At 53.1% G+C, this 15,268-nt stretch overlaps 1 protein-coding gene, 1 long non-coding RNA gene and 1 pseudogene across 2 annotated transcripts in view; 1 reads left to right on the top strand and 2 right to left on the bottom strand.

The window, feature by feature from the left end:
* Positions 1-5,105, top strand: part of LOC130533008 (CDP-diacylglycerol--glycerol-3-phosphate 3-phosphatidyltransferase, mitochondrial) — a 54,506-nt gene extending 49,401 nt beyond the window's left edge. Inside the window, 6 exon segments of the mRNA XM_057046111.1 lie at positions 2,365-2,546; positions 2,639-2,930; positions 3,061-3,087; positions 3,090-3,208; positions 3,569-3,689; positions 4,776-5,105. Coding sequence (XP_056902091.1) covers positions 2,365-2,546; positions 2,639-2,930; positions 3,061-3,087; positions 3,090-3,208; positions 3,569-3,688 — 740 coding nt within the window. The 3' untranslated portion in view covers position 3,689; positions 4,776-5,105.
* The window catches only part of LOC130533076 (cytohesin-1-like), a 50,205-nt pseudogene extending 36,676 nt beyond the window's left edge, over positions 1-13,529 (bottom strand).
* On the bottom strand, positions 6,744-7,438 carry LOC130533252 (uncharacterized). The gene is made up of 3 exons (XR_008952518.1): positions 7,224-7,438; positions 7,076-7,116; positions 6,744-6,817 (listed from the first exon to the last, which is right to left on the bottom strand). It is a non-coding gene; the product is annotated as an uncharacterized LOC130533252 (long non-coding RNA).
* Positions 13,530-15,268: the final 1,739 nt, after the last annotated feature.

Raw genomic sequence — 15,268 nt, 5'->3', positions numbered from 1 at the left:
GTGGTGCTGGAAGCGTGTTGTGATGGTGGTGTCTGGGCTGGTGGGTGCTGGTGTATGCTGGTATGCGTGGGGTGATGTGCTTATGGTGATGATCTGGTGGTGGTCTTATGGTGGAGGTGATGGTGCTGGTTTCTGGTGCGTGATGTGATGCTTTGTATGTGTTGACTGGTGCTGGCGTGATGAAGCTTTGGTGGGCTGATGCTGGTGTTTTCATTGCTCTTGATGCTGATGATGATGATGTTGATGATGTTGATTTTGATTCTGGATTATATGGTGTATGGTGTGATGGTATGATGGTGATGGTGGTGATGATGATGATGATGATGTGATGATGATGGTGATGGTGATGGTGATGGTGTGTGCAGAAAGTGGTGCTAAAAGTCCTAACATTTTCACATGTTGCCCGTCCAAAAAGCACGAATAAACAAGATGATCAGCACACTTACAGCCAGACAGGTTTTCCTCGGTGGTCCTGGACGGCTCCACCTGAGGCACCCCCGCTGTGAGGGGAAGCAGGGGAGGAGTCAGGACGTAGGACCAGGTGTGGCTACGGGTCTGCTCCTCCAGGGATCATCACCTCACTGTGCCAACTCAGAAATCGCTGAACATCTCAAACACAACATCCCAGCATGCACCTGAACAGAGGGTTTCCAGGATGACAAGAGTCCACCCTGGATAAATCAGACAGAGATTCGAACCCTTGCTGCTGCTGGTGGAATCATTATTAGATGTTCCGTTGTGCAGTCCAGTGCAGCGAGGAAGACCCAGACCTCTACAGTGGGGAGACCAAACAACCACTTCATGGCCCAACAGAAGAGCCAGCTCCTCAGGCCAGGACTCAGCAGCATCTGAAGGACAAAGGACACTGGTTTGAGGACAGTGATGTCCAGGTTTTGGCCAGGGAACATATATGGGTGGGGAGACCATCATTAACCAGAGGGGAGGCTCTGAGACGTCACCTCCCACCTGTTTACAACACGGTATTGAAGAACCTCCCCAGGAGGAGAAGAGGCCCTTCACATGTGGCTCCTGACCAACCTCATGGTGTCAGGGGGTTTCAACGACCCCCATAATGGGGGGTGAGCAGCCAACAACAACCAGGTGACTGAAGCTCCAAAGGTGTTCTTGGCTCCTGAAGAGCAGAAGAACCTGGAACTCCCCAACAGTCAGAACTGATGAAGCCTCCTGGAGGGAGGTGAAACATCTGCATGGACCTCCAGCTGCTGCGATTCAACTACCAGAATCACCAGGACCTGGAGGACTGAGAACCTTCACTGAAATAAGAGCAGAGATTTTCTCAAAGAAATCAGTTCCATAACACTCGCAGTTGTCCTCACAGGGTCTCCTCACTCATGTGTGACTATGGAACAACAACTAACCCTAACATCTGGATCGACTGACATCACAAAGTTCTAAAGGTCCTCATTAATGTAGATCCTCCTTAATGTAGATCCAACAACACACATGCACACAAGATTCTTTCAAACAGTGTCTCTCTCTCTCTCTCTCTCTTCTCTCACACAACACACACACACACACACACCACCCACACCACTCACACCCTCACACTCTCACACACCCCACACTCTCACTCACACCACACACACACACACACACACACTCTCACACACCCACACACACCCACACTCTCACACACACACACACACACACACCCACACCCACACCACAACTCCCCGACTGTAACTGGAACACACACTGCCAGGATGCCAGTTGCAGAGGTGAATGACATCACGTCTGCAGGACATCACATTAACAAACACCGGGAATAGAGTTGTTGTGTCACAGTGTTGCTGGAAGATGATAAGGAGTAACTACACACACACACACCGCCGCACGCGCACACGCACACGCACACACGCACACACGCACACACACGCACACACGCACACGCACACACACACACCACACAACCACACCTCACACACACACACACACCCACACCAGCACTCACTGCTGACTGGTCATTCCTTCCCAACAGTAGAAGCAAAGTTCACCTGTCAGTTGTGGGTCTGTTATCACATTTCCTGAAAGCGTTGCTGTTACCGTAGCGACCAGTCTGACTGAACGGTGACCCTCATACTGGGCTGTGGTCCCTCCGCTGGTCTGTGTTCCACCTGTTGTCACCTCCATAAACCCTCCTGTCCGTCACTCTGGAAACGCTGGTGACGTCGTCGTCGTCATGGTGACGGGCCCGAATAACAAACCCCTCCATCTCAGGCCCTCCTGCTGCTCCCCCCCCCTTCATGTTCCTCAGATGCTCTCAGAGCTCAGAACATTCCGACCCAGAGTTTCGGGCCGACCCGGGTCGGCTGTGCCCACTTACCGTCTGCTCTCTGGGAACAGGCGACCGGCAGCAGTTCTCGGTGGCGGCGCGGAGGCGGATCATGGAGGTGCTGGACGGCGCCCGCGCCAGGCAGCGGGACGGCGAGGGGGAGGAGCTGAGCGAAGGTGAGGAGGACACCTGGGTCTTTCCTCTGGTTCAGATGAAGCCTCTGGGGATCCAGGTGGACGAGGAGGTCACACAGGTGAGTCAGAGCAGAACCGGCTCGTTAAAATCATCATTACTCAGCAAAAAAAGCCGCTCACGCACGTTTGTCTTGGCTCCACCCCCTCGCAGTGCTTGCTGACTGACGCCGGGCCAGACTCCACCCTCTTTCTAACCTCGGGTTACTTCAACCTGACCCGGGCCTACATGCAGCTCGTCCTCGGCGCCGGAGCGAACTACCGCATCCTCACGGCGTCTCCCGAGGTCAACGGGTTCTTCGGCGCCAAGGGCGTCGCCGGGGCGATCCCCGCTGCTTATATCCACATCGCCAGGCAGTTCTATCAGCAGGTGTGCCGGCTGGGCCAGCAGGAGCGGGTCCGCCTGCACGAGTACCACAGAGCCCGCTGGACCTTCCACGCCAAAGGTCAGGTGACAGGAAGTAGCGCCCGAAAAGAACGCTTCTTTGATTCCTTTTAGATGTGTTTGATGCTGAGTCGGCAGATTAAGGTCAGATTCCCCTAAACGGGCCGCCTGGCTCCGCCCCTCTGCTCCAGGTCTGTGGTACTACCTGGGGGGCGGGACCGGCCCTGCCTCACGCTCATCGGCTCGCCGAACTTCGGCCACCGCTCGGTTCACCGCGACCTGGAGGCCCAGATCGCCATGGTGACGCAGAACCAGGAGCTGCAGGAGCAGCTGCAGGGTGTGTGTGTGTGTGTGTGTGAGTGTGTGTGTGAGTGTGTGTGTGTGTGTGTGTGCGTGATGTTTTTGTTGCGTGGTGGGTGTGTGTGCGTGTGTTGTGCGCGAGTGTGCGTGTGTGTGTGTGTGTGTGTGCGTGCGTGTGCGTGCGTGTGTGTGAGTGTGCGTGTGTGCGCCGTGGCGTGCGTGTGCGTGCGTGCGTGTGTGTGTGCGTGCGTGTGTTGTGCGTGTGTGTGCGTGCGTGTGTGTGTGTGTGTGCGTGCGTGCGTGTGCGAGTGTGTGTGTGCGTGTGAGTGTGTGTGTGCGTGTGTGTGTGTGTGTGTGTGTGTGTGTGCGTGTGACTGACACGTGCGCCCCCCCCATCAGGAGCAGCAGAGGCTGTACCGCCGCTCCACCGAGGTCTCCAGCGCCACCTTCGAGCAGCCCGACCGCCACGTGCAGCTGTGGGTCAAACTGGTCACTCCGTTCATCAAGAACTTCTTCTGAGGTACAGACACACCTGGTGGGAGTGCTGCTGCTCTGGGTTCTGGTTCTGGTTCTGGTTCTGGTTCTGGGGGGGGCGTCCTGCTGAGTCGGCGACCTTCTGAGGGCGCTGGAGCCTCCAACGGTGGCGAGAGCTGATGTTCAGCTTCAGTTCACCGAGGAAGAAAAGACGTCTGAGACCTCCTCCTCTTCCTCCCCCCCCCCCTCGCCCCCCCCCTCCTGTGCCCCCCCTCCCCCTCCTCTGCCCCCCCCCCCCCCCCTCCTCTGCCCCCCCCCCCAGGAGGAAGTGTCAGGAGCAGCCCAGTGACAGTAAATGGGTGGTGTCTGTCCGTCCGTCTGTCTTATCAGCACCTGGACAGAGTCGAGTAATCTGCTGCCAACAGTCGTAAATAGACTCTGAGCCCTCGACTGTTGTTGGGAGGAAGCAAAAGCGTCTGTTTCTGATTATTATGGGATGCCTCCGTAAAACTGTTTACCTCAAATCAAACCAATTCTGGGTGTGAAGGTTGAAGGTTCACCATAACGCTGGTGTCAGATTCATAAAGACACATTTTAAACGCCACATTACAACGTGCTAATCGCTTTTCACTTTGATAAACACAAACGGACAAATTAGAGATTGAAGTTTTTGGGTTTTGGAAGAAAAAAGGTAAAATAAGGGGAGTTTTATTCCCTAAAACTCAAACTTTAGAGAGCAGGAGCTGCGCGTGAATGCAAAATATACCCGCATCAGCACTTTTAAAGCTTCTAATCACTATAAATGTTTGTGGTTTTATGGCCCATTTGTGTTGTTATTGCTTATCAGTGGCGGAAAAACAGGTTTGAGGCTTCCCAAAATAACTTGGAAGGACTGAAAGTATGTGAAGGTGCGCAGCAGCACCGGAGGGAAGAGCAGGTGCCGCTCAGCGCTGCCCCCTCCTGCCCCCTAGCGGCCGCGTTGGGCTCGACACCTAAACGGCCCCGACAGTTTCTGCTTTTGCACCTTCAGAGTTCAACATGTTAATAATCCAAATGTAGGAAATGACCAACTTTGGGATTCGTGGATGCTGGATGAAAAGAGTGAACAAATATGTTTTTGCCTTTCACTCAGAACCGTTTCCTCACTTTCTGACCCTGGAGGTCGCCGCCATGATCCGTGCACGAGTCTTCACAAGTCTTCACAAGTCCCGGCGGCTGTTCGATCCGGCGCAGGAAGCGACTCAGACATTCAGAGACATCACGACAACGGTCCAAAGTCACTAAGGCGCGAGGCAGCGGCGCCCGACAGCTGAGGCGGATGTGCTGAAGGGTTGGAACCCCTGAGGGTTTGTGAGGAGCTCTGAACGAGCTCAACGCTCTTCCTGCTCAGCTGCAGCACCTGCACAGACTTTTATTCATTATCTTTGTAAATTAAAGGTGTGGCGTGTTTTTAAAAACTGCATGACCTCTTCTTTTATATCGGCACGGGTTCCACGTTACAGGGGATCCACCCAGGATCTGGATCCCCCAGGATCTGGATCCACTTAAATCAATAGATGACTTTTAAAAGAAACCAAATAAAAAAAGAGGTGACGCACACGAATGTTTGTTTTCCACAAATAGCTCAAACGGTTCCAGGAAACTCAGCCGAGCTGCTGGAAAGACGAGGGTTTGATTCTCGAGGCGTGAACTCAGGTAGGAGCGGAGGGTAACAGCTCAGTTATTACAGCTGCCTCGTTACCGTGGAAACGAATCCATAGTATACGTTAAAGACTGAGTCCAGACTGGCCCTGAGCCCTAAGATGAAGGAAACGGTTCATATTTAAATCTGTTCCAGGAAACAACTTTGTTGCTTCTAATCTGATTTGAGCCTAATCTGATTTGACGGTGTGATCGGAACATCTGGACGAGCCGGTTTAAACGCCTGAATATCGTCACCGTCGTCATTAACGCCTCATTTAGGATGTAATGAGTGCGGCACAAATGGGAAAAACAAGACTGTGTTGCAAAACTTTATTTGAAACAATAAATTACAAGAAAAACTGACAAATATTCAGCAGTTTCTTTATTTTCCACCAACCTCAAAGCAAAGTTTTTAAAAAAATGTTTGGAAAATACTGAAAGGACCAGATCAGATGTGGCGTTCACGCCTCTGATGTGGTCATGTGACGCGCCAGGAAAACAGAGGAGAAAAGGACTCGGCAGGAAAATAAAACGAGTCTGTAAATGATGAAAAGGATCAAAACGGTCGCTCCGCCAGACGGTCTTCGAGGGCTCCAGAGGACAGAAGCTTGGTAGGACACGTGTGTGTGTGTGTGTGTGTGGCAGCAGCACAGCTGTCCGTCAGGGCCTCCCTTCCTCCGTGGATGGGAACATCTGTCTGGATCCTGGGCAGCAGGTCCAGTTGCTGGTCCAGGTGAGTCTGGATCCTCTAAAGCGCCTTCAGGGACGAAACCTTCTTCTTGCGAGAGGCCAGCATCTCGTAGAAGGGATCCCTGCTGATGGCGGCTCTGGGGGGGGGGGGGGGGGACGAGGGTCAGGCTCCTGCTCACCCTAACCCACCACCCACCGGCTCGGACCACAACTCACTTGATGCTGCTGATCCACTCGTCCTTCTCCTCCGCCGTCGGCGCCGAGATGCGGTAGAAAGTGTGGTTGCCCTCGACGACGCGGCCGTCCGCCTCCGTCTTGCAGGCCTTTATCACCTGGTCTTTGTGGTCGGGGATGAAGAGCTCAAAGCAGTTCTGTAACGGAACAGAACCACGGGTGAGTCCTGAGGGAGGGGCGCTTCCTCCTCCCTGGGTGGAGGGTAAAGATGGTGCCAGCAGGTGGCGCTAGAGGAGCTCCTGTGAGGAATAACTGCAGTTTCATAGAGAACGCAGCTGACTCACATTCTCAGGGCATCGGAAACAACACAACCATCAAAGATAAAAGATCCGGATGGAAAACTTTACCGGTTTCTTGGAATCTTCAACTTCTCGGATGCTCAGATTTTCCAGCGGGATAATTCCTCTGGGTTCTTTGTCCTGGGCAGGAGGAGGACATGAGACGTGTTGCAGACCGCCCGTCTCCCATCTCATCGACTGGAAATACTCACAGTGGTGTATTCGAAGTAGTACAGGCAGTTGTCTGTCAGGATGAACCAGCGTCTCTTCCAGGTCTTCACTCGTCCACCTGGGGACAGATTTAAAGCTGAGCTACGCCTCCTTTTGGTGGCTCTGTGCAGCCAAGCAGCAGGTTAAAGGCAGCTCTGTCCAGCAGTTAGAAGCAGCTCGGTTTGGGTCGCGTTAGCAGCGTGAGGCGGGACACACAAACGCCGAATTCTATGTTCTGAGCGATGTGAAGCTGAAGGACAACAGCCAATCAGGACTGAGAAGGCGGGGAGGAGAGGAAGCGGTGCAGGGAAAAGTGAAGGAAGAGCTGAGTACCTACCTCCTGGAGCAACACATGAAACACAGAGAGGAATAAAGTCACTGGAAACGTTCGAAACGGCCACGTCAGTAAAGTGTGGTTACACGCCGCGTCCACCAGGGGGCGCGCGCATCAGCAGAATGAATCTGAACGTTTAAAAACGTCCTACCGAGTTTCAGGAGCCACCCTTCTCTGTCCGGGTTGAAGAAGGTGTGTGTCAGGTCGTTGCCGTCGTCCTCGGGGATCTTAAAGGGCTCGTTCTTGATGTGCTGTCGTACAGTTCTACACAAACAGCAAAACTGTAGTAATTAGCATGTTTGTTGCCCCCCCCCCCCCACACACACACACACACGCGCTCGGATGATGCCTCTGGGATGCTGTCGGGCCACCTCACCCTCAGTAGGTCCTCCGGCAGGTCTCCTCCATCGTTGATGCCCCTGTTCATGGCCGTGAACCTCTGCACGGAGGGTTTGTCCTTCACGTTGGGGTTGTGCAGCTGGTGTTCAACATGATGACGGCGAAGGACAACACATAACAGGTGTCTGTGTGACAACAGCAGAGGGTGTGTGTGTGCGCGTGTGTGTGCACGCGTGTTTGAGGACTTTGCCCGGCAAAATCATCAGAGCTCATCTGGAAAGGTGAGGTTATTTTAAGGCAGCGCTGTTGCGTCCACCTCTGGAACCATGCATTTGTTGTTGTGATTGATGGTTGCCATGACAGCGGCACCTCCTCACAAGCCTCGTGTGTGTGTGTGTGTGTGTGTACCTGTGCTCTGGAACACCCCCGGGTTACAGCGGCAGTATCTCTGGGCGAACGCCTCCATCATGCGGTCGATCTTCTGGGCCTCTCCGGGCAGCCTGAAGCTCCAGAGGAACTGCCGCAGAGCCTGGACCAGTTCAGGTCCGTGAACTCGTGCAGCTCCAAGAAGGCGTGCAGAACCGCAATGTTGAAGTCATCCCTGCACGACACAGGAGGACGCACGCCCACGCACGCACGCACGCACAGCAGGGGGGAGTGAGCAGGACAGAAAGAGGATCAACAGATGGAAGCAACGTTCACCAGATTTATTAAATCGGATAAAGACGGATCATCTTTCCGCGGTGAGCCAACAGAAGCTAACGCTAACGCTAACGGGTACAGCGCTGCTCACCGTTCCCCGAGGTACTCGCCAATAGCCGTCTTGTTAAGCCCCTCCCCCTTGTAGAGAAATTTGGCGATTTCATCGCTCGTGCTCTTCAGGAGAGAAGTGTCGATCAGGAAGCGGATCCCCTGAGGGAGAAAGATCCACCCGGGTCACCAAGGGTGTGTTTGATTCACCTGTTGCGGCCTTATAAAGCACGGCAACGTGACGCCACCGCGTGACGCCGCCGGTGGATCGGCGTTCCGGGGCTGGTTGATCCCGTCAGGTTGAGCTGCAGCACGAGGCCGAAGCTTTCTCACTTCTTGGGGTCCATGTTGAACTTCTTCCGGCCGATGGCCATCTGTTTGTTCCTCTGCATGCTCTTCCTGGGGGACACGGAGCGGGTCACATGATCAGGTCCTTTCTAGTGCAGCACCTGTGTCATCGGGGCTGCTGCTAAAAGGGTGAGACAATCTGGGGGGGGGGGGTGTGTGTGTGTGAGGCTGGTGTGTGTCGGGGTGGGTTGTGGAGTGCGGTCTGGTGGGGTGTGTGTGAGGCTGGTGTGTGTCTGCGAGGAGGGTGTGTGTGGTGGTGTGAGGCTGGTGTGTGTCTGTGTGTCGGGGCAGGTGTGTGTGTGTGTGAGGCTGGTGTGTGTCTGCAAGGAGGGTGTGTGTGTGAGGGTGGTGTGTGTCTGCGAGGAGGGTGGTGTGTGTGTGTGTGTGTGAGGCTGTGTGTGTCTGTGTGTCGGGGCAAGGTGTGTGTGTGTGTGAGGCTGGTGTGTGTCTGTGAGGAGGTGTGTGTGTGTGTGTGAGGCTGGTGTGTGTCTGTGTGTCGGGGCAGGTGTGTGTGTTGTGTGAGGCTGGTGTGTGTCTGTTGTTGGGGCAGTGTGGTGTGTCTGCGAGGCTGGTGTGTGTGTGTGTGAGGTTGGTGTGTGTCTGTGTGTCGGGGCAGGTGTGTGTGTTGTGTCTGAGGCTGGTGTGTGTCTGCGAGGCCAGTGTGTGTGTGTCTGTGTGTGTGTGTGCGTGCGTGCGTGTGTGTGTGTGTGTGTGTCACCTCTCTTCGGTCAGGCCCAGAGTCTCGATCTCGCTGGTCACCTCTGCGATCTCATCCTTCAGCCTCTGAGATGGGAGAAACACAGAGGATGAGGAGGAAGCTTTGTGATCCAGGAGAACCCTGAAGACCCGGTGACCTTCACCCCCCCCCACACACACACACACACACCAACCCCCCCCCACCCCCCCGTGTGGAACAGCCGGCCTGTTAAAGCCTCTCTGGGATCTGAGGCACCTGTTGGGGCTCAGACGACCGCCGACCCACATTTGCTCCACGCCACAGTGAGAAGACACAAGCATGTGAGGTCGTGGCGAGGAGGCGGGGCCAGACACGTCTGCGGGCGGCGGCCCAAAATAAACGACTAATCACAGACGTGAAAACGAAGGTCTCCAATTTAAGGCGGATCCTTCAGCAGCTCTGCTCTAAAGGTAGAACACTTCACTCCTTTGGCTGCTTCTGTGTGTGTTTCCATGGTGACACCATAAGTGAACAGCTTCTTCCACTGTGGGAATGTTTTGCGGTTCATTACCCATCATCCCCCAGGGCGGGACAGGGCGGGGCTTGTGAGGGGGCCCTGCCCACAGGCTCCGCCCCGTGGTGGAGATGCCCAGTTTCTGACTGCGTGTTCCAGACAAGCTGGATTTCGTTTAAATTCACAGCTTTTGCTCTGCGGCTGCAGAGATGCAGGCGCTCCTTTATCCTGGATCGGGTGATCTGGTGATCTGGTGATCGGGTGATCTGGTGCTCAGTGACGCTGCCATTTCCCCTTTTCTCACACCTGACGACAACAAAGGTCACACACTTCCTGTCCTTCACTAACACCAGATCACACATCACTGAACTGTTAAAATATGATTGAAAATCATTCCTTTAGGAGGAGGCGGTGGTCATCGTGACCCCCCCAGGGACAGTTAGAGCACACACATGTAGCCCCCAAAACACACACACACACACACACACACACACACACACACACACTGGTGTAGACATGGAGGAACACTCAGGGACACGTGGAAGAAGGGCTGGAAGAATGTGGCGAACTGAAAATACTACAGGAAAACTGCAATTTTGGATTCTCATAAAGAGTGTGTGTGTGTGTGTGCGTGTGTGTGTGTGTGTGTGCTTTACTTGTATGTCATGCAGTAGCTCCTGTTTTCGCCGGCGAATGCTTTCAAGCTCCTGTCGCTCCTCTGGACTGAGGTCATCAGGAACTGAGGAGAGAAACACCTGAAAATCAGACATTTGAACTGCGGCTCCAGGTTACTATGGCAACACAATCAAATAATCCCCGTAATACCGGTAACATCATAACTTTTGGTCATGACAGCGAGGAATACCAAGAACACAACAACAACAACAACAACAATAAGAGAGGAAAAATAAGACTGTTCAAAAAACAAATGTGGATTTTGACTTCATATCTTATGGGTGGACAATAATCAGCCCCAAGAGCGCGCACGTTGGCGTATCCACACGTGCACATCTGCAGCAAACTGATAAGGCAGGGAGGGAACCGGGTCGGGCATGAAGAGAAGGAAGGACCAGCTGGGAGCTTCAAATAGCAGAGAAATGAGGCGCTGAGGGACGAGATCGGCTCTGATCCTAGAACTATTAACCTGGTTAGAGATCAGATCAGGGAGGATCTGAACTATTAACCTGGTTAGAGATCAGATCAGGGAGGATCTGAACTATTAACCAGGTTAGAGATCAGACCAGGGAGGATCTGAACTATTAACCTGGTTAGAGATCAGATCAGGGAGGATCTGAACTATTAACCTGGTTAGAGATCAGATCAGGGAGGATCTGAACTATTAACCTGGTTAGAGATCAGATCAGGGAGGATCTACCAGCCACATTTCTTCATCCTCACATGTGGGAGACAAATTGGTCTGTGACAGGTGCAACACTGGTGCTGATATCAGACCATTATTCAGCACGCACACCACACACACCGCACACACGCACACACACACACACGCACACACGCACACACGCACACACGCACACACGCACACACGCACACACTCATTATAAACCCACAACCTCTCCAGAGGAGAAATGAGACGCAGGATGAGCCTGTGGGTTTGTGCTGCTGCTACTGATGAGGATGATGAGATGAAGATGAGGATGATGAGGAGGAGGATGAAGATGATGAAGATGATGATGAGGAGGATCTGCTGCCTTCAAACCCAGAAACACACGGGGCCAAAGGTCACTCCCCATCCTTCTGCCTTGCATGGTAGGGCGACGCTTCCTCTGAAGCCACAGACGCCTACGCAACCAAAGTTCTGTCTGAAGACGTGATGACACCCTCACGCACACGCTCACGCACACGCTCCTGAGTGCACGTTTCCAGCTAAATGACAGAAACGGCAGAAATGCAGAAGTAGCAACTCCTGGTGACGCACTCAACACCTCCACATTGATGTCACAAGCATGAGGTTCCTACCAGAGAGCTGCCGTCTGCTGCTCCACAGCACCACTAGGACCCAGTCCTCCCACGGCCCCCCAGTCCTCCCACGGCCCCCCAGTCCTCCCACAGCCCCCCAGTCCTCCCACAGCCCCCCAGTCCAATCCTGGGGTCCTCCAGTCAAGCCTCCCTGCTCCTTAATCCTCAGGAGCTCCTTCCAGAGGGGCGAGAGGAGGCTAAATGAGGAAGTGTGTACGGGAGTGTGTGTGGGGTGAAAACCCCTGAACTCTCCTCCCACCCTCAGTCCATCCTGACTCCTCCCCCCCGTCTGCGAGCACGCCATCAACCGTAAGAAGCCCCGCGTGGACGCCAGCTTAAAAACAAAACACACTCAAATGTGTAAAATAAAATAATTTCATTTTTCAGAAGAGAAATTTAGAATAAAACTGCGGAGAAATGACAAAAAAAGGCAGAAAAGCAGGTGGAAAAGTGATGTGATTTAATAGTTCCAGCAGCTTTGAGTGACGTTTGGACACAGCAGTGGGTAGTTATTATTATTATTATTATGGAGGAGGAGGAGGAGGAGGAGGAGAGGTGAGGAGGTGGAGGAGGAGAGGAAGATGAGAGGGGAGGAGGGGAGGAAGATGAGAGGTGAGGAGGAGGAGGAGGAGGAGGAGGAGGAGGAGGAGGAGAGGAAGGAGGAGGGGAGGAAGAGGAGAGGTGAGGAGGAGGAGGAGGAGAGGTGAGGAGGTGGAGGAGGAGAGGAAGGAGGAGGAGAGGAAGATGAGAGGTGAGGAGGAGAGGAAGGTGAGGAGGAGGAGGAGGAGGAGGAGGAGGAGGAGGAGAGGAAGATGAGAGGTGAGGAGGTGGAGGAGGAGAGGAAGATGAGAGGTGAGAAGGTGGAGGAGAGGAAGGAGAGGAAGGAGGAGATGAAGGTGAGAGGTGAGGAGGTGGAGGAGGAGAGGAAGATGAGAGGTGAGAAGGTGAAGGAGAGGAAGGAGGAGAGGAAGGTGAGGAAGGAGGAGATGAAGGTGAGAGGTGAGGATGGTGGAGGAGGAGAGGAAGGTGAGAGGTGAGGAGGAGGAGGAGGAGGAGGAGGAGGAGGAGGAGGAGGAGGAGGAGGAGAGGAAGGAGGAGAGGAAGGTGAGAGGTGAGGAGGTGGAGGAGGAGAGGAAGAGGAGAGGTGAGGAGGGGGAGGAGGAGAGGAAGGAGGAGGAGAGGAAGGTGAGGAGGAGGAGAGGAAGGTGAGGAGGAGGAGGAGGAGGAGGAGGAGGAGGAGAGGAAGGAGGAGATGAGGAGGTGCAGAGAGGGTGCGGCGACTTTGCAAAAGATTTCTTCCAGCTCACAAGACACTGGCAGGAACACTTCATGTTTATACACACTGAAAAGTGAACTACAGCGCACACACACACACACACACACACACACCACACACACACACACACACACACACCACACACACACTCGCACACTGAGTGGTCTGTGTGCCTCTGTACATGTGGGGAGACGAATCACCACGGCAACTGAACACTGATAGCACTTTGTAGCTCTCCTGCCTCCTTGTGTGTTAATTGCTGTTCAGCAGAAGTGAGACGTTAATTCCTGTGTAATAACGACTGTTGTTACACCTCATTCCTACCATGTAGGGGAAAGTGACTCACCTGTGGATGCAGCAGGTGATCCAACAGACGGACACAGAAAAGCCTGGAAACTGGAGGCACACAGCTCACTCACCGTCCCCATGGCAACCCAGTTTAACCAGTGGCCCGACCAGGTCGTCTCCTGGCTCCTCTCAGATCTGCTTCATGTCCACCAGGAAGGTGTTGAGATGAGCAGGTAGGAGGGCTGCTGGACTCAGAGAGGAACTCTCTCTCTCCCTCTCTCTCTCCCTCCCTCCCTCCCTCCCTCCCTCTCTCCCTCCCTCTCTCTCTCCCTCTCTCTCCCTCCCTCTCTCCCTCCCTCTCCCTCCCTCTCTCTCCCTCCCTCTCTCTCTCTCCCTCCCTCCCTCTCTCTCTCTCTCCCTCCCTCCCTCTCTCTCCCTCCCTCCCTCCTCCCTCCCTCTCTCTCCCTCTCTCTCTCCCTCCCCCTCTCTCCCCCCCCCCCTCTTTTAGCCCCCCCCAAAACTGATGCTGGTGTGTATTTAAAGAAAACTACAGCACACACACTTATTGCAATTAACACACTCCTCTCCTCACGTTCAACAGTTGTTGAAGTATATTCTTGGAGGCAATGACAAATATGTAACCCACACACACGCTCACACACACACACACACACACCACACACACACAACACACACACACACACACACACACTGGGCAGACAACCTCGTATCCTTCTGTTCCACACCTACACCCTTACACACATCACAGTCCAGTTTTAGTCAACACGTGCACACACACACACACACACACACACACACACACACACACACACACACACACACACACACACACACACACACACAGTGTTTAGAAACTCCAGTATAACAATAATGGTGTGAAAGAGTAAAACTGCATAAAAGATGTCAAGCAGACGCATGAAAAGAAAGTTTGTGGGTGTTTTTATCTTCCATCTTTGGTCCCAGTTCTTGTTTATTACTCTTGTTTATTACTCTTGTTTATTACTCTGTTGTTGTTGTTTACTCGCGGTCCAGATGAGTCCAGGAGCAGGATCTCCCTGCTGGGCTGGGCTGGTATTGCGACGCTTCCTCTGAAGCCACAAAGACGCCTCCGCAACCAAAGTTCTGTCTGAAGACGTGATGACACGCACACGCTCACGCACACGCTCACGCACACGCGTGCACGTTTCCAGCTAAATGACAGAAACAGCACTCCGAGCTGCTTCCGCTGAGCTCCCTGCACATGTTTAAGGAAGCGGCAGCAGTTGTTCCGTTATTTATATTCTGCATCTGCCACCAGGAAGCCGCCTCTATTTGGAGGAACGTCGGCGTGGACTGGCCTCCAAACTGGCCTCCAAACTGGCCCCCAAACTGGCCCCCAGTTTGATTTGGCTCTCCCCTCCTGATCCCACCCCTTCGTCTGTCTGGCTCCTCTTCCTCGCTCCTCTTCCTCGCCTGGTCTGACCTCTTTCTGTGGCTCTGCTGCTCATTATGAAGCTTCCTCTGATCCACCTGTTCCAGTTACACCTGTCGCGGCTCCTGGGTCAGACGCACGGCTGCTTTATGATCACGTTAATTCCAGCTCTTTAGCACCTTTTGGCCAAACTGCAATAGTAAATCCTCTAAATCCAGACGGTGTTATTATTATTATTATATATATATATATATATATATATATATATATATATATTATATATATATATATATTATTATTATTATTATTATTATTATTATTATTATTATACAGAGAAACATCAGTCGCAGCGGTTTTGTGACGCAACACTTGACAGGAGGACAAAATATAGACGGTGGATCAAATTTCAGCTCTCTGCGCTTTTGTTTAGGATAATTTCACTACTGGAACACAGCTGTCGACTCCACTTTGGGCACTGGGTTACCATGACAACCCCCAAAAAGCCAAGGCTGTGGAAGAGCAAGAAAGTGCCAAGATCGGATCACAAAGCACAAAAGTGCATTTGGGCCGCATTATTTTGTTGCTGTTTAGTGTTT

The sequence above is a fragment of the Takifugu flavidus genome, chromosome 1, assembly GCF_003711565.1.
Source record: "Takifugu flavidus isolate HTHZ2018 chromosome 1, ASM371156v2, whole genome shotgun sequence".
Classification (NCBI taxonomy): domain Eukaryota; kingdom Metazoa; phylum Chordata; class Actinopteri; order Tetraodontiformes; family Tetraodontidae; genus Takifugu; species Takifugu flavidus.
Note: the sequence above shows the minus strand (reverse complement) of the source record. Positions and strands in the feature narration are given on the sequence as shown.